Here is a 24,362-nt window from a genome sequence, read left to right on the forward strand (position 1 = left end):
CTATTGGTTGATACATGGTTAGGTGTATTGGTAATAGTGTTTTTATTTTGGAAATATGTAAAATTAAATGTTTTCTTAATCTGTGTGCATAAGGTTAGAACGACATATAATATGAAACGGAGGGAGTATCATTTACTTAATCTTTAAAATTCAATCAACACCCTCCCCCTTTAATTAAATGGAAAATCTGTTGTCATTCTTGGCAACAAAAAAAAAAGAAAGAAAAATCATTTTTACAACACTCTCAACTTGGATCCCATCAATCAAAACACAGTCTTTTCAATTTCGGTTTTGTGCTAACTGGTGGTAAACTGGTCTAGTTCTAATAAACAGAATCAAGCTACATACTAATCCCACAACAGACAAACAACCCCATAACAAAAACGTTGCAAAATAACACCTTCTTCCCACGCAAACAACCGTGTCCGACACGACAGATGGCGTGGCATGCTTGTCATAGACAGAACCAGCCATGTACCCGTAGAAGAGCGATCCTATAGGAATGTTCGTGATGAGTATGTTCTGGTTTACACCAACGCTGTTTCTTCCAAAGAGGTCGGAAGTTACTGAAACCGCTGCCGCGAAGACGAACCCTGAACTTAACCCTATTAGTGCGGTCGCAACCTGTAGCAGCGCGGTCTTGGATGAATAGGCGAGGAGGAAGAAGGCCAAAGGTGTTGGAAGTAGCGAAATGGTGAACCAGGCTGTTCTTGTCAAGTAGTATAATTTCTTGCGTGTGAAGTCAGGTGCAGAGGAGAGCAACCTTCCCAAAAAGGAGAAGGCAGAGAAGAGTGTCACTAAGGATTTTGCGTTTGAGCTGCTCTGTCCTAGAGACTGAGAAATCTGACCTAAGTTGTTGCTGTAGACAAGACCAATGGTTCCACCAAAGCAATACGAAAAGTAGTATAGCCAAAACTCGAGGCTACGAACCAGCATTCCAAGAGAGTGTTCATCACCTAGGCGTCCCACTTTATAAGATTCATTAATCTCCTCAGGATCTAATCCCACTCTTTTTGGTATATTGGGCTCCTCTATGTTAACCACCGAATAGGCAGAGGTGCGATGGTGGCCGAAACATGAGTGGAGAATATAGTGGAGAAAGGGGACGCAGAGTGGGAAAATGAGAAGACAAATGGCTCCGAGGAAATGCCAACGAGGAGATGAAGCTAAGTAGGTGCCTGAGGAAGGCAAGAGAAGGTAAAAGCAGGTGATTAGTGCTAAGACATTGAAGACGATGAAGATTCGGGTCTCGTCGTCATGGGAGGATCGGTGGGTAGGAGAGGAGTTAGGGTTAGTAAGGACAGGCCAGAGGGCTAAAAGAGAGACAAATAAAGGGATGAGAGAGTTGAGAAGAAGGTAAACTTCAGAGCTAGCAGATGATTTGCCACTGATGACTTCGTGGCCAAGGGTGTACAAGGCTGCACTGATTCCGTTGAAACTGACGACGAGAGACAATGCGAGGGAATGATTTGATACAAAGTGCCTAACGCAGAGGACGAAACAGACGGTGTTGAACCAGCAGATGCTTAGTCCAGCTAAGGAGCAGCATACCAGAACCAGAGAGTATGGGAGATGGATTACGTCGACGGCTATGGATAACCACTGGACGCCGTAACCGACGAGACCCATCGCAGCGGCGGAGAATAGGACAGCGGAGAGAGGGAAATAGGCAACAGCGTAACCGGAAGACCAGCCCAACGCTTTGCCTAAATCAGAAGCGACAGCCATGTAGTTGAGGCGCGACTGAGATACGCCCATTGACGATTTCATGTCGGAGGAGTAGGCCGAGAAATCGAAGTTAGTGCCCGTGAAGGCTTGGATCCAGATGGCTGCCACCAACACCGTCCATCTACGCCACCATTGGAGCATACAAGGCGGAGATTGCACCTCCTCCTCCTTCGTCGTACTTGTCTTTTCTGGTGCTTTCATTTGGCCCTCCCCTCACAATCTTTTGCCTCTCTTATTTTTCATTTTTTTTTTGAAAAAAGAAACGTTCGATTTGAAATTCTTTTTACTATTTTTAAATTCCATAGATTACTCACAACAGTTAATTACCGATAGGTTAGTTTTTTTTTTAAAAAAAGGGGAAAAATAGATTTTGATAATTACAGCCCCAAGTTAAAAAAAAAAGCACCAAACATCATTGTTTCTCTGCATCGATTTTTTAGGACTTGATCATCTTCATCCCACCATTTCTCTCTCTCTCATTCTTCTTCTTCCTTTTCAAGATTTCAAAAGCACAGAGAGATTTTGTTTTTATCTGTAAGGTAATAATCAAATTATGTCTGATTGTAGTTCTAAGAAGACAAATAATATCGCACAGGTACTTTTTTTCTCAATTCTTCACAAAGGATATTGATCTTCCATTCTTGAACTAATTGTTTCTTCTTTTACAGAAGGGTTCTCGTGGAGGCAATGCCATGTCACGGCTTCTCGTAGGATATGATTTCAAAAAATTTATATTTCTCTTCACACTCCTCCCTCTCTCCATCTTCTTTATCTATTTGCATGGTCAGAAGTTCACTTATTTCTTGAGACCTCTTTGGCAATCCCCTCCCAAACCCTTTAACATCCTTCCCCATTACTACCACCCCAACACTTCCATGGACTTGCTCTGCACTCTTCACGGCTGGAATATTCGCCATTCTCCAAGAAGAGTCTTCGACGCTGTCTTGTTCAGCAACGAGGTCGATATGCTGACTATTCGCTGGAACGAGCTAAATCCTTATATTACGCAGTTTGTGCTTCTCGAATCCAACTCCACTTTCACCGGTCTCTCGAAACCTTTGTCTTTCGCAGAAAACCGCCACAAGACGTTCAAGTTTGTTGAGCCAGAAAGACTGTCTTATGGGCACGTAGGAGGAGGAGGAAGAGCGAAGAAAGGCGAGAACCCGTTTGTGGAAGAATCATTCCAAAGGCTCGCACTTGACCAACTTATCAAACTCGCGGGTATTCAAGAAGATGATCTTTTGATCATGTCTGATGTTGACGAGATACCGAGTGGCCACACCATCAATCTGCTTAGATGGTGCGACGGATACCCACCGGTTCTTCACCTTCAGCTGAGAAACTACCTCTACTCATATGAGTACTATCTCGACAGCAAAAGCTGGAGAGCTTCTGTTCATCTCTACAAGCCTGGGAAAACAAGGTACGCTCATTTCAGGCAAAGCGACAGTCTTTTGGCGGACTCAGGATGGCATTGCAGCTTCTGTTTCAGATACATCAGAGATTTTGTGTTCAAGATGAAAGCTTATAGCCATACCGACCGTGTTAGATTCTCACATTACCTCAACCCAAAACGAATCCAAGATGTGATCTGCAAAGGAACTGATCTTTTCGATATGTTTCCTGAAGAGCACACTTTCAGAGAGATTATAGGAAAACTAGGTCCGATACCGAGGTCTTACTCAGCTGTTCATCTACCTACTTATCTGATCCAGAATGCCGATAGTTACAAGTACATGTTACCCGGGAACTGCGTAAGAGAAACTGCGTAATAGATAGTTTCTTTTAAGGTAAGCTGGCTGCCTTTATTTCTCTCCCTCTTGTATATACATACAAATTTACCAGAGCTTGTCTCAAATTCCCATTCTATCTATTACTATTGCATATGTCTTAATTTGGAAAACCAGCCTAGTGTTTATGTAAGAAATTACTCTTTTTTTTTGTTTTTTACTATGATGATGAAAATGATATGTGCCTGCACAAAACTTATAATAACTCACAAACAAGACATCATTCTATGATGAAAAGAGACATTTTTCTATATATAGAAAAAATGATCAAAGATATAAACATATAACCTAGCATTGATTTCAAATAAAGATGAAATTATAATCACAAACAAGTATTATATATTGATTACCTTGTTAGAGCATAGAGATGAAACCCTAGATGTGTCGAGTTCTAAAGCGGAGTGAGACAAAGAGACGGTGGGGTTAGGACGAATAGTCCAATCCAGTATCTCTGCTGAGCATTTGCTTCTTCTTGTGATGTTCATCGCCATGGTCATGTGAATTGGTAAGTATTGTTGTTCATCATCGGCAGAGGAGGCAAGATCCACGATGATCTGCTGCTGCCTTTCCCATAAACTGCGGACGGAGACAATGAGCCCAACTTTGTGAGCCTGATTTTGTATTTTCTAAAATTCAAGAGTCCATATTGATCTTTCCAACAGCCTCTCTCTCTTATATCAAAGAAAAACTCAATAAAAGATGCTAATTCATGTGGGAAATGATCAGAAGCTGTATTTTATCATATTTTATACTCCCTCGATATTTGAATAAATGACATTTTAGATTTAATTTTTTTTTAAAAAATTAATGTTTTAGATTATAATCAACATAATTATTTTAAGATTAAAATAAATTAAAATATATGTGGTAAAACTTTATTGGTGAAACTAAAATTTTTTAAAATATATTTAAATTTTTAAATATCTGTGAAAATCATAAAACATCAATCTTTCACATACAAATGGAATATATTACTTTCTGTTCTTTTTTTTTCTTTCCCAAACCGGTTTTACTTAGATTTTGTTACTGTATGCAATAATTAATTAGCACTTGCTATATTCATATATACATAGTAATATTTGTGTTAGAATCATTTTGATATAAATAAATCTGAAATTATACAAGGGGGCTTGAAAATAAATTGGATTGGGTTCATTAAAGGTGATGTTTCATAATTCTAATACTAGATTTTGACCCGCGCTTTCAAAGCGCGGGTTTATTTTCCTTTAGTTTTTTTTTAAATTGACAAATATTTAGTAAATGTCATATTTTCATATATTTGTTTTTTATAAAAGACTTAAGTTTTTTATCTTTCTTTATCGTGTTTCATTTTAAATGAGTATAGGCCTGAACACAATATCTGAATCCGAAGAACCAACCTGAAACCGATCCGAAAATCAGGGTTCCAAACCCGATCAGACCCGGAGTAAATATCCGAATGAGTTCTAAATTATTATATCCGAAGAACCGGTCCCGAACCCGACCCGATCTGAAAACCGAATGAGTACCCGAAGATATCTGAAATGTGAATATATATATATAAATATATGTTATAATTATATTTATAATTATTTTAATATTTTAAATTAATATTATAAGTTAGCTATAGTAGTTATTTTCGATACTTTGAATATTTTTGGATAAAATATGATGGTTTGGATAAAAGTTCACCCAAAAAAACTGTATAGAATGAATATTTTTAGTTACTATTGAGTAATTTAGATACAAAAATTTGAACTGAATCGGATACTTTGGTTACTTTGAGTACAAATAACCGAACCCGTTTAGATACTTTGGTTAATTGGTTATTTTTTCAGGTTCTTATGCATGAGAACCGAATCCACCCGGATCCGGAAAGACCCGACTTGAACCCGATCCGAAATTTTATAATACCCGACTGGGGTTTAATTTCAAAATCCGAAAAACCCGATACCCGAAAGAACCGATCTGTACCCGAAGTGATTAATTTTTGTTCATTACACAAAATATTAAGAATGATTGAAAATAAATTATTTGAATTTGGAGAAAAAAAATAAGAATTGAATCTGATTTTTTTAATCAGCCCAAATGGCCCAAGAGAGATCTCATGTGGGATGTGGGCTAGATCAGAAAAAATGACCCAATATAAATGTGTTATTAATATTACTTGATTGCCCTTAATGAAATATGCAATGTTAATAAAGAAAAGGGTATTTTTAGTAAAAAGAACAATAGAATCCTGCTTTAATAGTATAGATTGATTTCTTTTAGAAAGAAAAACCTTAGAAAAGGAAGTTTGGTGCATCTATGGCTTACTAGGAAAATGTGTGTCGTTTGTGTATTTTGTTGATAATATAATTGATGACAGCCTATTCATCTCCAATTAAACTCTATTTTTGTGGTTACAGATTGATTTTCCTTTTATAGCTAAACGAATCATGGACTCCTAAAATCTAAAATCAGAGCTCGCTACATATTACACATGGTTTATTTTCCATTACCAATATTTATCATTAATTTCTAGGAGATAACCTTTTTATCTTGAAGAATCAATCATCAACCAAGAAAAAACTACGAGTATTAATTATAATTATAGAATGATAGTTCTAAGTTTATATATGGAAATCTACAGGAAAGCTAATTGGTTATATTTGACCAAAAAAAAAAAAAAAAAAGCTAATTGGTTATATTTTTATCTGTTTTAAAACAAAATGCCAGTTTTATATTCTATTACAATAAGTGAATTGGATCGTGAGCTGACACATCATTTGAATTTTCAGCCACAAAACTCCACTTACTAAATTTGGCATACATCAAACTGATTCCAATTAATTGCGATTTTAAGATATCACAAGTCCGTTGTTTTTTATTTTTCTCCGATTTTAAGATATTTTATAAAAGGTAAAATCTAAATCATACACGTAAAAACGTCTTTATCAAGTCAAATATAATAGTAGTTTTTAAGAGTGTGCAGCCTACTGCCTACATGATCGAAAATGGGTTAATCGAATTCAGTTTCGAAAAAAAGAAGACATTCACTGGTTTCAAATTCTAATTAAATATTAGCTAGTATAAATATAGGATTGATAGAGAGTGTTAGGAAGTAGTCGTTATTCAACATAAGTTTTGTGTCATGTTTCTTCTTTCTCACTGTTTACGAATTGTGTGGACGTGAACTAATCCGCCAACATTTTCATTTAACTATTTATTTATTATCGGTAAGCTTTGTAATTAAGTATTACATATTTTCATTAGTATATCATATGTTTTCATATAGTGTGTGTCCTATAGAAGGAAACAGTTGTTAATCAATCTTCCCGCCTCCGAGTACAAAGATACAAAACAATCTAACTAGAAAGAAGAAGATGGATACGAAGAAGACAGAGATAAGGAAAGAGAGAATACCATCACAGAAAGAAGAAGAAGAAGGAACAGTGAGGAAAGGACCATGGACTATGGAAGAAGATTTGATCCTCTTTAATTACATCCTTAATCATGGTGAAGGTCTTTGGAACTCCGTAGCCAAAGCCTCTGGTAATTAAAACATATTTCTTAATCGTCTTCTTTTGTATATATATGAATTAACTAATGTCTTTTATTTTCTCTATAAAAATGTATTTTATTTTTTCTTAAAATATCAATTGTTTTGTTTAGCATTCAATGATCCATAATAGATCGAGATAATTGTGAATATATAGATATATACCCACGTCGTATCTTGTTGGTTATGTTTCTGATATATTTATGTTTTCATGTAATCAGGTCTAAAACGTACGGAAAAAAGTTGTCGGCTCAGGTGGCTGAACTATCTCCGGCCAGATGTGCGGCGAGGGAACATAACAGAAGAAGAACAGCTTTTGATCATTCAGCTTCATGCTAAGCTTGGAAACAGGTGTCTTAGTTATATAATATTGTTTAATGACTGCATGATCATTCAACTTCATTGCAAGTTCGATTTGACAAGAAAACTTACGTACGGTGTTAAAAACATTAACAGGTGGTCAAAGATTGCGAAATATCTTCCAGGGAGAACGGACAACGAGATAAAGAATTTCTGGAGGACAAAGATTCAGAGACACGTGAAATTGTCTTCGTCAGTAAATATGAATAATATTCGTCATTGTTCGGGAAACTCGCAGAGCTCGGTGATAACAGCGACGGACCAAGGCAGCTCCAGCAAAGGCTTCGATATGGCTGAGAGCTTAATTTCTCCGGCGACGACAACGACGTCATTTCATGTGATGGAACAGTCAAACGACAGTTACTGGAACGTTGAAGATCAATGCCCCCTTCAGTTGCTTAATGGTGACCACCCAGTGATTTAATTTTAGTCACATTGATTTAAATGACTATGCATTTGCTAGTCCTACGTATGATACCCGATCCGATTTTTGTTTGTTTTTGTATGGTACGTTCTTTGGTTTTCATATTGCTGAAATCTTGTTTCGTTTACCTATCATTTATAATAATTTCATGCAATCATATCAATTAGTCTTCAAATCATGTGAAGGCGGTGTGTAAGTTACTCCTGTTCGTTTATAATTAAATTTTATATATTACTCTTTTTTTGTTTCAGTTTCGAGCTTGTTGGAGTTAGAACAAAGTTGTGGTAATTAGACAATGTGAGAAACGGTTATAAGCTTTTGATCGTTCAGATTTATTAATTTGATTATACTAAATGATTAATAAAAATTAAAAGTTTAGTTGCATTATCACTGACAACAGAAACAGACTGATCATATGAAATTATTTGAAATATTATGTTGGATGATATAAACCACAAAACATAGCAGACTGCACAGACACATACACACACACATACAATTATTATTAATCATAGAGTTGGACACACAAAAGCACACTCTGGGATAAGATGAAAGAAGAGTTTATGATGTAGTTGGTTTAGTCATCAGCAGGATCACTGGGAGTTTCATCGGCATTGCGTTTGATCGTGAGGACTTGACACTCAGCATGCTTCACACAGAACCCACTCACCGTCCCCACAAAGACCCTGCAATCCAAAAGAGTAACCGGGAAAAAGACTCAGAAGTATGATAATAATAGCGTTTTTTGGTTTAAGTCTAACGTCTGTGGAAACTCTCTCGGGCACTACTGTCGATATCGGTCTTTAGCCAGCAGTCCCCTAGCACACGGTATCTGATACCAGTCACCTTTTTTCCTCTTTTGGCATAATACCATCTGTCCCCTGCTTCTCTTTTCAAATCCTTTTCCGTTTTTGGCTTTGTCCACTGGTTAATACACAAAACAACCACCGGAAAAAACACTCCCCGGAGGTTTTGTGAACCGGCACGGGGTCGACGGAACTCCTCTGTGTCGTTTCCAAGTCTCGCCGCTACTCTCTGCGTCTTCACCTCAATACCCTAATTCCCTAGCTACCTCATCTCACTCACTGCAGCAAGACAATGGCTCACAACTCGTCATCTGAAGCTCGCTACCCTCCTAAGGACTCACAGCGCCGTCGTATCAAGGCTCCGGAACTCGACACCTCACGACTCATCAACGACAATGCTCTGACTCTAATCGGTCGCATACTGAACCCTCGTGAGCAGAAACTAGAACTGCTTCTCTCGGCTCTCCCCCGTAGTTGGACTTTGAAGGGGAAAGTTTATGGCTCTGACTTAGGTCTCGACTGCTTCCAATTCAGATTTGAAAGGGAAGATGACCTGAAGGAGGTTCTTGCAAACCGTCCGTACCAGTTCTGTAGTTGGATGGTGGTCCTCCAGCGGTGGGAACCGGTCATCTCCCCTAAGTTCCCCTCTCAGATCCCGTTTTGGATTCGCATCCACGGGCTACCCCTTCACTACTGGCATGAGAAGGTGCTGTACAATATCGGCTTCGACTTGGGCAAGTTGGATGACTACTCCATCACAAAGACGTCCATCAAGATGCGCATCTCTCTTGATGCTTTTAAAGCTCTGGAGAAGGAGGTCTCCTTTGACTTCCCTTCTGGAGAGGAGCTAATTCTTCAGCTGGAGTACGAGAACCTAGGCAAACACTGCTCCGAATGCCAGAGCATCCTCCATGAGGGGATACACTGCTCTTTGCGCAAATCGATCCCTGCTGGCGTAGCCACAGAGTCTCAATCACTCCGAGCCCGTTCTGGAGGCAGAGGAGATACAGCAAGGGACAGACCCCCGGAGTTCAGTCACCGTGTTGATAGACATGGTCGGCCCTATGGTGACAGATTGCCTCCTGTCAACAGAGGTGCTCCCTTGCGCAACAAGCTTTCTTCAAACAGCATCACCCCGGACCCGACAGTGGTCCCTACGCGAACTAGTAATGCTAGGCGTCCTTCTAAATCACCACCAAGATCCCGTTCTCGTCGTCATAATGAGGGCCGCTTCTCCCCTAACAGAGACAGACCAACTCAGCAATGGAGAGAGAAAGCTAAAGAGACACATTCTCTCGCTCAGCAGAGACCCTCCTCCCCGCCACGTGGAACTACAGGATGGACCATTCCTCCTCTTGAAAGGAATTTAGCGCTCTCTGATTTCCCTCAATTACCTCAACTTCCTCCTGTTCCAACTAGAGAAGAAATTCTTGATGAGCTGCGTGAAGCTACCCTGATGTACACCAATTGCGCAGACCCTAAAGAGAAGGAGGCACGTATGCAGCGAGTTTTTCAAAGTGAATTGGAAAGGCTGACTGAAAAAACTGCAACATCCATTATAGAATCAGCCACTGCACAACGTAATGCAGTCTTATTAGGAAGCTCTTCTAGAGGTGATGGTCTCAGAGCTGAGAATCTCGCACTCCCCTCTATACCTCTACACGTCCTACCTCCTGCTGGGGCTAAAGTTACAAAGAAGAGAGGCAGACCTGCTAAGAAACCAGCTGCAAGTCCCAGAGTATTTGCTGGACTAAGCTCCAATAGAATCCTCCTGTCTCAGACCCAAGGGTCGCCAGCAGGATCAAGGTCACATGGCCCATCACCACGTCAGCAACGCTCCTCTGGGACTAGTTCTAATACTATCCCCCCGCGTGCAAGCGTCCCTGGATCTCCACCTCCGCAAAGTGACCTGCCCGTCAATCTACAATCGGATTTTCAAGCAGGGGAAAACCTCCTTCCTTAGGCGTATTGAGCTGGAACTGCTGTGGGTTGGGAAATCCCAGAACAGTTCGCAGGCTCGTCGCTCTAAATAAAAAACTTTCCCCTGATTTCATTTTCCTGCAAGAGACGAAAAATTCAGATGAAACTGTCTTAAAAAAAATCAGCTCTATGAACTTCGACTCACACTTCTTGGTCCCGCCTGAGAGCCCAGGTTCGGGTGGACTAGCTCTTCTCTGGAAATCAGATATTCAAGTGGAAGTCCTGTCTTCTAACTCCAACTTCGTGGACACCTTCATATCCTACAAGAATACAAGTTTCTTTAGCTCCTTTGTGTACGGTGCACCTGAAATCCCCAACAGACAAGCAGTCTGGGACCAAATCACTGACATATCAATCACGAGAGACTCACCCTGGTTTCTGACTGGGGACTTTAATGAGATCGTCGACAATACAGAGAAGTCGGGGGGGAAGGAACGATCTGAAAACTCATTTAGCAACTTTCGAACCTTCTTGTCAGCATGCGATCTCTTTGACATAAGGCACTCAGGGAATTTCTTGTCTTGGAGAGGGACAAGACACACGCACACGGTCCACTGCAGGCTAGATCGGGCCCTTGCTAACAGCAGCTGGTCTGAAAGATACCCAACCAGTAGATGCTACTATCTCCCTTTTGAAGAATCGGATCACAGACCCATCCTCACGACGTTCACACCTATGAAGAATAAGCGGAGTCAGTCCTTTCGCTACGATAGGAGACTGCGGGATAATGAGGAGGTTCGCTTACTTGTGGAGCAAGCTTGGGAGAGCACTGACGGAGCCCCAGTTGCAAATCGAATAGCGTGCTGTAGACGTGCTATTTCTAAATGGAGCAAGGACCACTATGTTAATAGCCAGAAAGAGATTGTTAAACTACAAAAAGAGTTGGATAAAGCCATGTCAGATACCTGTGCAAACGACAATCTCATCTCCTCTATTAACCAAAAGCTTATGCTGGCTTACAAGGCTGAAGAGGAATTCTGGAAGCAGCGAAGTCGCCAACTCTGGCTGGCTCTTGGGGACCTCAATACGGGCTATTTCCACGCCTCCACCAAGAGCAGAAGAATACGAAATCGCCTCTCTGCAATAGAAAACACAAATGGTGTCACTGTGTTTGAAGAAGAACAGATAGCAGAAGTAATATCACTCTATTTTCGAGACATCTTTACCTCTACAAACCCTCGGGTGGATGAAGTGGTTAACAGAGCTCTCAAACCGTGTATCTCCCCTGAAGTTAACGCTAAGCTCATCCCGATCCCATCAGATTTGGAGATTAAGGAAGCTATGTTTGCTATCCATCCCGATAAAGCCCCAGGGCCAGATGGCTTTTCAGCCAGCTTCTTCCAATCTAACTGGGCTTCTGTGGGACCTGCCATCTGCTGTGAAATCCGAGCGTTCTTCTCTTCAGGTGCCCTGCCAAACAGCATCAACAACACCCACATCAGGCTCATACCAAAGATAGCCAAACCTCTGAAGGTAGCGGACTACAGACCTATAGCTCTCTGCAATGTATACTACAAAGCTATCTCTAAATCGTTGGCGCTCAGGTTAAAACCGGTTCTACAGACTATTATATCAGAGTTCCAATCTGCCTTTGTACCGGAAAGAGCTATCTCTGACAACGTTCTTATTACCCACGAAGTTCTACATTACCTGAAAACGTCGGAGGCGGAGGTTCACTGCTCGATGGCTGTAAAAACGGACATCTCCAAAGCGTACGATCGCTTAGAGTGGCCTTTCATCAGTCAAGTACTTCAATCCTTCGGCTTTGATGAAAAGTTCGTCGACTGGATCCTTCAATGTGTCTCCACAGTATCGTACTCATTCCTGCTTGAAAATGAGGTCGTTGGAGAGGTCACACCACAACGCGGAGTCCGTCAAGGAGATCCTCTGTCACCCTATATCTTCATCTTGTGTGCGGAGGTGCTGTCGGGCCTCTGCACAAAAGCACAAGCAGATGGATTACTTACGGGAGTCAGAGTATCAAACAACAGTCCAAGGATAAATCATCTGCTTTTTGCAGATGATACTATGTTCTTTACTGGAACTGATCAACAATGCTGCACGACACTCCTAAAAATTCTACATGAGTATGAGATGGCTTCTGGACAGAAAATAAATGCCGATAAATCCTCTATCTCATTCTCTTCTAAGACTCCCCAAGCAGACAGAGACCGAGTAAAAGCACATCTAGGTATCAATAGGGAGGGAGGTGTAGGAAAATATTTGGGCTTACCTGAGTTGTTTGGCAAAAAGAAGAGAGATCTGTTCGCCTCCATAGTAGATCGCATGAAGCAAACGGCGCAAGGCTGGTCCTCAAGGTTTCTCACTACCGCTGGGAAGCTGACAATGTTGCAATCGGTGTTGTCGGCAATTCCCTCCTTTGCGATGTCCTGCTTTATGCTCCCAGTAGGTCTCTGTAACCAAATACAATCAGTTCTTGTTAGGTTCATGTGGGACAACAACAAGGGAGATCGCAAGATCTGCTGGGTTGTGTGGGACAAAATCATTAAGCCCAAGAGTCAAGGGGGCCTAGGACTTAGGGATGTTCAGTTATTCAATCAAGCACTTCTGGGGAAAATTGCTTGGCGACTCCTAACCAAGCCTAATTGTCTACTGGCCCGTATACTTCATGGAAAATATTGCTCTAGCAAGTCGTTCCTTACGGTCACACCTAGCTCTACTTCCTCTCATGGGTGGAAAGGAATCTTATGGGGCAGAGATCTGTTGATTAAGCATCTGGGACGAGCTATTGGGAATGGCGATTCTACTAGGGTGTTCAAGGACTCGTGGATCAATCCTAAAGTGAACTTGCGACCCTTTGGCCCCACAACACTACTAGAGCAAGATCTCCTAGTGGCTGACCTACTATCTCGCGAAACTAAGGAATGGAATATAGCAAGAGTTAATAGCTTACTTCCTGAGTTGTCGCATCTCATCCTCCAAATCAGGCCAAGTTCGGTGGGCGCTGAGGATGCATACGTTTGGCCACTCCAAGAATCGGGAGAGTATTCGACAAAGTCAGGCTACTACTCTATGCTGCTACAACCTGAGAACCACCACGAGACCTCTCCCGTCGCTCCTCCTATAGAGTGGAACAAGTTGGTTTGGTCACCCCCTCTATCTCCCAAGTTGAAGCTTTTTCTTTGGAAGATTCTTCATGGAGCGTTACCAACCGGAGAAAACCTACAAAAGCGGGAGATGTTAAGTAATACAGTCTGCCCCCAATGTGGACAAAGAGAAACCACACTACACCTGTTCTTCCAGTGTGCTTTTGCGCAGGAGGTGTGGCTCCAAACACCATGGGAATCGACTTTTGACTCTTCCCAAGTATCTTCAGTGGTAGATGAACATGCGATATCCATGAAGCGCAGACTCCTCCCCCCTACAGGAGTTACAATCAACATCTTTCCGTGGATCCTATGGTTTATTTGGTTATCTAGAAATCAACTTACCTTTGAGAACAGGAAGTCTTCGGCCGCCGACACGACATGCAAGGCCATCCAAGCGGCGCAGGAATGGGAGAAGGCACAACCTATTGTCACTCCTAGGCCGATTCATCTCCCACCTACCCCTTCACTCCAGGACCTTCCGGAACACACGATCATCTGCAACACAGATGGAGCCTGGCGTTCGGACTCTCTAGCGGCGGGGATAGGCTGGATCCTCAAAGACGCTACAGGCGAGATCGATCGAGGAGGGAGGAGCTTTCTTTTCGTTTCTTCAGCACAAATGGCGGAGGCACTAGCGATCAGAGATGCTCTGATACACGCTTCTACGCTAGGCTACACCTCTATCTGGCTTCGATCAGATGCTCAAGCGCTCATCACGGCGATTCGGGCGAACCGGAGACCGACAGAACTCTACGGCGTCTTGTCGGACATCGCTTCGCTCTCCTCCTCTTTCTCTCTTTGCGTTTTTTCTTTTTGTCCTAGATCATCTAATGGGCTTGCGGACTCAATAGCCAAAGCCCATCTTGCTTCTGTAAACTCTACATCAGCCCATTAGGACCGATTCTTTAATGGTTATGATTAATGTTGCTCAAAAAAAAAAATGATAATAATAAAAAAAAACAGAACAGACCAATGTTTTCAAACAACAACAGTAGCTAGTTAACTAATTGAGTCTATGATATTCAAGCGCTCAATGCGTAGTCCAACATTATATTCTCTTGTTGGGTTCCGCTCATGTCCAATAATCAGATTATCTGTCAAAAACTTGTGTCAAAGCGAAAATCCTATCCAACACATCACAGTTAAAACTTAAAAGTATATGATCTGATTGGCATTTCGATCTGATCACTCCGCGTCAGATAACTAGAGAGCATGGCATATAATAGTGAGAGTTGAACATACTTTTGGAAGCGGCCTAGACCACGGCTTCCCAAAACAAGAAGATCTGGTCGGACCCGGCTAACTTCTTGGCATATAACGTCCTTTGGATCACCTTTCTTGATCCATGCCTCGCAACTAACCTACACACAAGAAGAAGCATTTAGTTTATTAAAGCATCACAGAAGTGCACAAGTTATTATGAAATTGAGGATTATGTAAGAGAGAGAGTTATTTACCCCAATCTCATGACATTTTGTAACGAAAAACTCGAGAAGGTGAAGACCTTTAGACTTGTTAGACTCTCTCATGTCTCTGAAATCATCAGGAGACGCATATATGCTGTCTACCTCATCAAAACCGTCTTCGTCCACAACATGTACATGTAGCAAGAGAATCTTGAAATCGCTAGTGTTGGATCGGACCATTTTCTCCAGAGTCCATTCGAAAGCTCTTTTGCTGCTTATCGAAGGGTGAGGCTTCCCTTTGATCGTCGATTCGTTCACAGCCACCATCACTCGTGTCGGCTCCCTCTCCATCTTTCACCACTTTCTTCTTCTTCTTCTTCTTTCTCGAATTCTCTGATATACTTGAACAAGTCCTGTTTTAAGACAATGATCTGGTCAGAAGATGGACAACTAGGCTCTGCGTCGTGCGCCGTGTGTATAGAAGCGTATTTTGCCCAATAATCTTATACACTTGCTATAGTGCGCTGCTTTTTCTGTTACGTGGGAGACCGACTACAACTTTTGTGTATTTATCTTTTCAAAGCTACCCTTTCATTCACAACAAGCCCAACAATTATGACCCAAACGAATGGCCCATGTTTAGATCTCTAATAATATTATTACTATCAACTTTTTAAAAAATAAAAATAAAAACTCAAGTGTTTCAAGTAACATAGTGATTGTATATATTATTTACTATCAGTGTGATCTTGGAGTTTTATTTATTTATTTGCTACACTAAAGAATTTCACAAGACATAAGTACTCACTACTCTTTTGGAAGTTAATAAAGATTTTTTTTTCTAAAAAAAAATTACTGATGAATACCAGTGAAAGAGACTCTACCGAAACCAAGATGTCCAATCTGATACAATTCCAACCAAACTCTCTCAGCTTCAGCTCTAGCACTGATCCTCGCCTCATCCTCTCCCCAAAACGACGCTGTTTTCTCCTCCTCCTCCTCCTTCGTTAGACTTCCATCTCTCTCCACCACAAACCGGTGGTCATCCAACTCTCCATATCCTCCCCCGCAACATCCACTACTCACGCCTTTCACCGGTTCCGACCTCTGGTTGTGATGAAAACGATCCTCACGCTCCATCTTTTTCTTCCTTTTCTTTCTCCTGCCTATACATTTCCGGCCAATCATCCACGGAACCTTGACGAAAGCAAGTGTGAGGAGGTTCACGACGGCGCAGGGACAACAGCAAAGCGCCACACAGTCTGCTATCACCGCCGCAGCCCACGACGACCGGCGCCTTTCCCCGGAGCATTTGTTTCCTGGCGCTGCTTCTTCATCCGCTCCATGACTCCGGCCTTTACGTGAAACCGATCGATGTGGTTTTTGGTTTTCCTCTTCCATTGATTAAATGTTATATTCCTGCAAGCAAAACAAAAACGCTTAAAATAGCTAGCTGGTATAAACTATATATTACCAAACGTTACATACGTGATACACATATACGGATTTTGTTCCATATATGAGTGTGCAGATGTAAATAGGTTGATACTTAAAAGAGAAAATAGTAAAAAGTTGTAGTAAAAAAAAAAACTTGTAGTCAAAGATACTCCCCTGCACTTTACCTTATTATTGACTAGACTGTTTCAGGTGGATTGTTAACTATTGCCTTTACTTTGCGATTCCCAAAATATAATATTTGTTTTGGCTAATAAAAATTTATTGGTCGGTAACATTTCTATCTTACGAGTAATCATGAGTGTTTTTTTCCTTTTTTTCGAAAAGAAGAGTGTTGACAGAAAAAAAAGAAAAAGAAGAGTAATCGTGAGTGTCAGAGTGTTCAGATACTAGATACGTGATACATCTACTTTTTTTTTTGTCACAGACGTGATACATCTACATATCACATATGCATTATATATTACACCAAACCAATCTTAATGAAGCAAGTATTGAGTCCTTAAAAAGTCCATTCGCTTGAAATAAATAATTTAAAAAGATGGTCTAAACAGTTTGACCAAAAAAATGGCCATTTAATTTATTTGTATATACATATATATTTGTATTTTGTTAGTCAGTTTTCGAATATAGATTTATTTTTACTGGTTATTCAATTTTGGTTTGGTTATTTAAACCATCTCAAGTTTTACTAATAAAGTAGTTTTTTACGTGGCTTAAAAAAAAAAAAAAAGTAGTTTTTTACGTTAAAGAAAATTGAATTGATATAGTGGAGATCCAATCTCACATGGATTGCCGGGTCTATGCAGGTCCAGTTATGCGGTCCGTTACAAAACTACAAATATAACACAGTATAATATTATTACTTGACATGCAATTGTTGTTTTTAATAGAATTGTATTATATTTGTTTGTTTTAGCTAGTTATCGCGATTAGCGTTTAAAAATATATATTCCTTCTTACTATTATTAGGTGTAAAATTATTTTAATTGTATATTTTATAAATGAAAATTCATATAAAAAGGAAAATTTCAAATGTACTTTTATAAAACTGCTAACTATATCCAAGTTCTGACTAAAAAGAAAAGAAACTACTTCCTTGTTCGTCTTGTGACAACATTTATAGCAACTTTTCCATTTTAAAATATCTTGATAAACGACTTCAACCAAATAACAATACTCCTTCCATTTCACAAAATTGTATATTATAAAAAAAAATTGTTTCAAAAAGAATTATTTTTTACATTTTCAATGCATATTTTATTAACTAATTGCAAACTTCAACAAAACTAATTGCACTGATTGAATTTTCGTTGGCTTAAAATTATGGAAGAAAATATTCACAAAAAAATATACAAACTTAATGTATTTTATTAAAATATGTGAAAAGTCTAGAATGTGTAATATTATAGCATATGTTTAAGAAAAAAAGGAGTTAACGAAACAACATTCACTATCTTTTTTTAAAAGTGGAGAAGCAATAAGGTCAGTAGTGTGAACAAGAATAGAGAGTGATCAAATGATTACACACCTTTGGTTCTTTTCGAGTAGTTAGCCTACTCAAGAGCCACTGATCCTTAATAAAACCCTTCCCTGAATGAAGACATCAATAATAACAAAAACTAAGTTTTGTTGTTTTGTTCATGGTCTGGGAGAGAAAGAGAAGAAGGGGAAGAAGAAAAAGAAAGATGTGATCTGATCTATAAATACACATATATCTTCGATTAGAACTTCTCTTTTTCTATGTTTATTTCTTAAAAAAATCTCTCTCTCACCTGATCTCTTTTGTTTTATTCATCTGTGTAAGGATCTGGAATATTATAATTTAAATTCATTTAGCCGATAATATATGTATATATAATATTTTCTAAAATCATTAAATGTTTACATAATCATAATCCAACAAATAATAAAATATAATGTATATTATCATTGGTAAAGTAAAATTAATTATTAATGAATTTTACATCGAAAATTGAAAACGTCATAGTCTAAAACAAAGAAATTTATCTGAAACGATTTATATTAAAGAACGGAAGGAGTATTAAATATAAGAGATTCAAAGATGCTATATTTATACATATATATTTGAACTAGTGTCAGCAATACTCAATTGGTTTCAAGTCTCAGCAGTCACATTTTTCTAGGAAAAGGTTTTAGTCTCAGTCAAATTTGCTTATGGAAAAGGGGCAACCCGATAATATTCAGTCTAGCAAAGGGTTTTAGCAAAGAGTTAGGTCCATTGTAGAAAGTAAGCTTGTGTTGTTTATTTTAGCTTTGAGGCGACGAGAATCTAGAGATAACATCACGAGCGAGACTGAATTTAGGGTGTAGTTGGTGATGTAACCGGTTAGGTTGTGAGTTTAGTTCACAAGTTGACAAAAAAAAGGTTGTGGGTTTAGTTGATACGGATTTAGAGGAACTTTGTGTTGTCCCAAAGACAGAAAGAATCAAATTATGGGAACTCGGCCCCTCACGTGCATTCCTATGCAACCCGTGTCTTTTATTTGTTTATATTTCTTGATTAAAGCGAACTACATTCTAAAATTGAGAACAGCTAATACAGTTTACAGGATCTATTCATGATGGATTGATAGATCACAATTTCGTATAGAATCTGGTCTCCCACTTAAAAACATGGTACAAAATCTTCTAGTCAAATACCTTAATCTGATGCATTGTTTTCGATCCCTATTTTAATTATAAGTATCTCGGGGGAAAAAAATGAAGTCCCTGAGAACTTCGATGTTTCAAGTATAATAGTATTAATTTTCATGTACCATATGTCAACGAAATTAACTGAAGTATATTTTATTTCTTAACATTTAACATGATCTCACTGTCAACAAACTATCTTTTTTTCTTTCGGAAAACTATCTTTTTCTCTCGGAAAAACATTTAATATGGGTTAAGTACTGTTTCAATTGCGTAAAACTTTAGGCTGACTAAATTAACAGTTGAACTTTTTATATATTTGTTCTTGGTTTTCAAGATAATAAGCAGCGTCGTTGACGCCTTTTTCTCTTTGTTTGCTGTCTCTATAAGCACAATACTTAACCCATGCACGTGCTATGCTGTGAAGAATCACGTGCGTCGGGTTCTAAACCCGTCAGGGCAGAAACTGAGATGCTCTTTTAATTCTTTATGTAAGATAATTTTTCACCGGCCAACTGTCAGTCTTCAGTGACACTCACACACCCAACGGTCTCATTTTCCTCTACTCTCAACGCTATTGCGACACGTTAGGTACAGGAAACTCAAAAATAATCAAAGCAAACGTCTGTTGAATACTAGTATATCACAACTTTAATGAAATCAACTCGCTATAAGGAAATTAAGGTTATTGAGTGGTTGACATGAGATCTATTTGTTGTGAACAAACATGAATTAACTTTAAAAAAATAAAGCAAAAAATATTGAAGTAAATATCTGTTTAGGGTTTAAAGTAAAGAACAAAACATATTAAGGTAAATACTAATTCGTTTACTATATTTTCGATAAATGCTCTATATACTAAAGTTTATATTCTTCATTTTTGTTTAAAAATTTCAAACCACATTCGACATTGGAATTAATGTATTCTAAAATATTTTTTTTTGGTATATAAGAAGCATTCTAATTTTTTAATATTTAGTTTGGTAAAATTTCATCTACTGTCTAGAATAGTGAAATTACCATTATAAAATTTTTATTATCTAGAGAAACGGAGACAACAAAGGTTCTAAACCTCTTTGACCATAATCTTATGTCAGTGCTCTAAGAAAATATACACTAAAACCAGATATTCATATTTTTGATTTTTTTTCAAAATCCGTGGGTTACCCCTTTTAAAATAATGAGTTTTCGGTAAATCTTCTATATACTGAAGTTTATAATCTTCACATTTGTTTAAAAAATTACAAACCACATTCTAAATTTGAATTAATGTACTCTAAAGTATCTTTCATGGTATATAGGAATCATTCTAATTTTTTAATATTTTGTTAACTAAAATTTCATATACTGTTTAGATTAGTGGAATTACCATTATCTAGAGAAACGAAGACAACAAATGTTCTAAACCTCTTTGACCATCATCTTATGTCAGTGCTCGATGAAACTATACACTAAAACTAGATTTTCATATTCGAAATTTGAATTAATGTATTCTAAACTATCTTTCATGGTATATAGGAATCATTCTAATTTTTTAATTTTAGTTTACTTAAATTTCATATATTACCTAGAATAGTGGATTTACCATAATAAAATATTTATTATCTAGAGAAACGGAGACAACAAAGGTTCCAAACCTCTTTAACCATCATCTTATGTTAGTGCTCGATGAAACTATATACTAAAACCAGATTTTCATATTTTGAATTTTTTTCAAAATCCGTACCCCTTTTAAAATAATGAGTTTTCGGTAAATCCTCTATATACTGAAGTTTATACTCTTCACTTTGTTTTAAAATTTCAAACCACATTCTACATTTGAATTAGTATATTATAAAATATATTTCATGATATATAGAAATCATTCTAATTTTTTAATATTTAGTTTACTAAAATTTCATTTACTAACTAGATTTGTGGAAAATAGCATCATAAAATCTTCATTATCTAGAGAAACAAAGACAACAGAGGCTCTAAACTATTTGACCATCATATTATGTTAGTACTCGATGAAACTATACACTAAAACCAGATTTTTGAATTTTTGAAATTTTTCCAAAATCCGTGGGTACCCCTTATCTAGAGAAAACGAGACAACAGAGGCTCTAAACTCTTTTGACCATCATCTTATGTTAGTGCTCGATGAAACTATACACTAAAACCAGATTTTCATATTTTTGAATTTATTTCAAAATCCGTGGGTTAAACCCTTTTAAAATAATGAGTTTTTGGTAAATCCTATATATACTGAAGTTTATACTCTTCAATTTAGTTTGAAAATTTCAAACCGTATTCTACATTTGAATTAATGTATTCTATACTATCTTTGATGGTATATAGGAATTATTCTAATTTTTTAATATTTAGTTTAGTAAAATTTTATATACAGCCTAAATTAGTGGAATTAGCATTATAAAATCTTCATTATCTAGAGAAACGGAGATTACAAAGGTTCTAAACTCTTTGACCATCATCTTATATCAGTGCTCGATGAAACTATACAATAGAAACAGATTTTCATATTTTTGATTTTTTTTTTCAAAATCCGTGGGTTAATCCCTTTTAAAATAATACGTTTTCGGTAAAAGCTGAAGTTTATACTCTTCACTTTGTTTTAAAAATTTCAAACCACATTCGACATTTGAATTAATGTATTCTAAACTATCTTTCATGGTATATAGGAATCATTCTAATTTTTTAATACTAATTTTACTAAAATTTCATATACTGTCTAGATTAGTGGAATTAACATTATAAAATCTTTATTATCTAGAGAAACGGAGACAATAGAGACCCTAAACTCTTTTGTTAGTGATTGATGAAACTATACACTAAAACCAGATTTTCGTATTTTTAATTTTTTTTTCAAAATTCGTGGGTTAACCCCTTTTAAAATAATGAATTTTCGGTAAATCCTCTATATACTGAAGTTTATACTCTTCACTTTAGTTTAAAATTTTCAACCACATTCGACATTTGAATTAATGTATTCTAAACTATCTTTCATGGTATATAGGAATTATTCTAATTTTTTAATATTTATTTTACTAAAATTTCATATACTGCCTAGATTAGTGGAATTAGCATTATAAAATCTTCATTATCTAGAGAAACTCAGACAACAGATGCTCTAAACTCTTTGACCATCAACTTATGTTAGTGCTCGATGAATCTATACTCTAAAACCATTTTCATATTTTTGAAAATTTTCAAACAAAATCCGTGGGTTAACCCTTTTCAAACAAATTTACTCTAAAACCTTTTTAAAAATTTAAAACCACATTCTACATTTGAATTAATGTATTCTAAACTATCTTTCATGATATATATGAATCTTTCAAATTTTTGATATTTATTTTACTAAAATTTAATATACTGCATAGATTAGTGGAATTTGCATTATAAAATCTTCATTATCTAGAGAAATTGAGACAACAGAGGCTCTAAACTCTTTGACCATCATCTTATGTTAGTGATCGATGAATTATACACTAAAACCAGATTTTTCGTATTTTTGAAAAAATTTTCAAAATCCGTGGGTTAACCCCTTTTAAAATAATGAGTTTTCGGTAAATCCTCTATATACTGAAGTTTATACTCTTCACTTTGGTTTAAAATTTCAAACCGCATTCTACATTTGAATTAATATTTATAAACTATCTTTCATGGTATATAGGAATCATTCTAATTTCTTAATATTTATTTTACTAAAATTTCATATACTGCCTAGATTAGTGGAATTAGCATTATAAAATCTTCATTATCTAGAGAAACTGAGACAACAGAGGCTCTAAACTCTTTGACCATCATCTTATGTTAGTGATCGATGAAACTATAACTAAAACCAGATTTTTGTATTTTTTGAAAAAATTTCAAAAATCCGTGGGTTAACCCCTTTTAAAATAATGAGTTTTCGGTAAATCCTCTATATACTGAAGTTTATACTCTTCACTTTGGTTTAAAATTTCAAACCACATTTTACATTGAATTAATGTATTCTAAACTAGCTTTCATGGTATATAGGAATCATTCTAATTTTTTTGATATTTATTTTACTAAAATTTCATATACTGCATAGATTAGTGGAATTAGCATTATAAAAATCTTCATTATCTAGAGAAAAGGAGACAACAGAGCTCTAAACTCTTTGACCATCATCTTATGTTAGTGCTCGATGAAACTATACACTAAAACCAGATTTTCATATTTTTGAAAATTTTTCCAAAATCCGTGGGTTAACCCCTTTTAAAATAATGAATTTTCGGTAAATCCTCTATATAATGAAGTTTATACTCTTCACTTTTGTTTAAAATTTTCAAACAACATTCGACATTTGAAATAATGTATTCTAAACTATCTTTCATGGTATATAGGAATCATTCTAATTTCTTAATATTTATTTTACTAAAATTTCATATACTGCCTAGATTAGTGGAATTAGCATTATAAAATCTTCATTATCTAGAGAAACTGGAGACAACAGAGGCTCTAAACTCTTTGACCATCATCTTATGTTAGTGATCGATGAAACTATACACTAAAACCAATTTTCATATTTTTGAAAAATTTCAAAATCCGTGGGTTACCCTTTTAAAATAATGAGTTTTGGTAAATCCTCTATAACTGAAGTTTAAACTCTTCACTTTGATTTAAATTTTCAAACCACATTCTACATTTAATTAATGTATTCTAAACTATCTTTCATGGTATATAGGAATCATTCTAATTTTTTAATATTTATTTTACTAAAATTCATATACTGCTAGATGAGGGGAATTAGCATTATAAAATCTTCATTATCTAGAGAAACTCAGACAACAGGGGCTCTAAACTCTTTGACCATAATCTTATGTTTAGTGATCGATGAAACTATTCACTAAAACCAGATTTTGTATTTTTGAAAATTTCAAAATCCGTGGGTTATCCCTTTTAAAATAATGAGTTTTCGGTAAATCCTCTACATACTGAAGTTTATACTCTTCACTTTGGTTTAAAATTTCAAACCACATTCAACATTTGAATTAATGTATTCTAAACTATCTTTCATGGTATATAGTAATCATCTAATTTTTTAATATTTATTTTACTAAAATTTCATATACTGCCTACATTAGTGGAATTAGTGCTG

The 24,362-nt window shown here is 37.0% G+C and overlaps 5 protein-coding genes across 5 annotated transcripts; 2 read left to right on the plus strand and 3 right to left on the minus strand.

Annotated features, from left to right (window-relative positions):
* Window positions 1-107: 107 nt before the first annotated feature.
* LOC108837158 (protein NUCLEAR FUSION DEFECTIVE 4) lies at window positions 108-2,085 on the minus strand. Its single transcript, XM_018610227.2, has one exon. The coding sequence runs from the start codon at window positions 1,927-1,929 to the stop codon at window positions 280-282; it is 1,650 nt and encodes a 549-aa protein (XP_018465729.2). The 5' UTR covers window positions 1,930-2,085; the 3' UTR covers window positions 108-279.
* A 101-nt stretch (window positions 2,086-2,186) lies between these two features.
* On the plus strand, window positions 2,187-3,723 carry LOC108837157 (uncharacterized). The gene has a single exon (XM_057011412.1). It carries the CDS (start codon window positions 2,421-2,423, stop codon window positions 3,498-3,500), a length of 1,080 nt encoding a protein of 359 aa, XP_056867392.1. The 5' UTR covers window positions 2,187-2,420; the 3' UTR covers window positions 3,501-3,723.
* Window positions 3,724-6,724: 3,001 nt separating this feature from the next.
* On the plus strand, window positions 6,725-8,072 carry LOC108860882 (transcription factor MYB57-like). The gene is made up of 3 exons (XM_018634733.2): window positions 6,725-7,031; window positions 7,260-7,389; window positions 7,495-8,072. Exons 1-3 carry the CDS (start codon window positions 6,863-6,865, stop codon window positions 7,820-7,822), a joined length of 627 nt encoding a protein of 208 aa, XP_018490235.1. The 5' UTR covers window positions 6,725-6,862; the 3' UTR covers window positions 7,823-8,072.
* Window positions 8,073-8,213: 141 nt separating this feature from the next.
* LOC108857431 (universal stress protein A-like protein) lies at window positions 8,214-15,539 on the minus strand. The gene is made up of 3 exons (XM_018631418.2): window positions 15,176-15,539; window positions 14,961-15,079; window positions 8,214-8,508 (listed from the first exon to the last, which is right to left on the minus strand). The coding sequence occupies exons 1-3, from the start codon at window positions 15,473-15,475 to the stop codon at window positions 8,400-8,402; spliced, it is 528 nt and encodes a 175-aa protein (XP_018486920.1). The 5' UTR covers window positions 15,476-15,539; the 3' UTR covers window positions 8,214-8,399.
* Window positions 15,540-15,823: 284 nt separating this feature from the next.
* On the minus strand, window positions 15,824-17,648 carry LOC130512468 (uncharacterized). The gene is made up of 2 exons (XM_057010512.1): window positions 17,367-17,648; window positions 15,824-16,543 (listed from the first exon to the last, which is right to left on the minus strand). Exon 2 carries the CDS (start codon window positions 16,523-16,525, stop codon window positions 15,977-15,979), a length of 549 nt encoding a protein of 182 aa, XP_056866492.1. The 5' UTR covers window positions 16,526-16,543; window positions 17,367-17,648; the 3' UTR covers window positions 15,824-15,976.
* Window positions 17,649-24,362: the final 6,714 nt, after the last annotated feature.

Source organism: Raphanus sativus, chromosome 5 (assembly GCF_000801105.2).
Source record: "Raphanus sativus cultivar WK10039 chromosome 5, ASM80110v3, whole genome shotgun sequence".
NCBI lineage: Eukaryota > Viridiplantae > Streptophyta > Magnoliopsida > Brassicales > Brassicaceae > Raphanus > Raphanus sativus.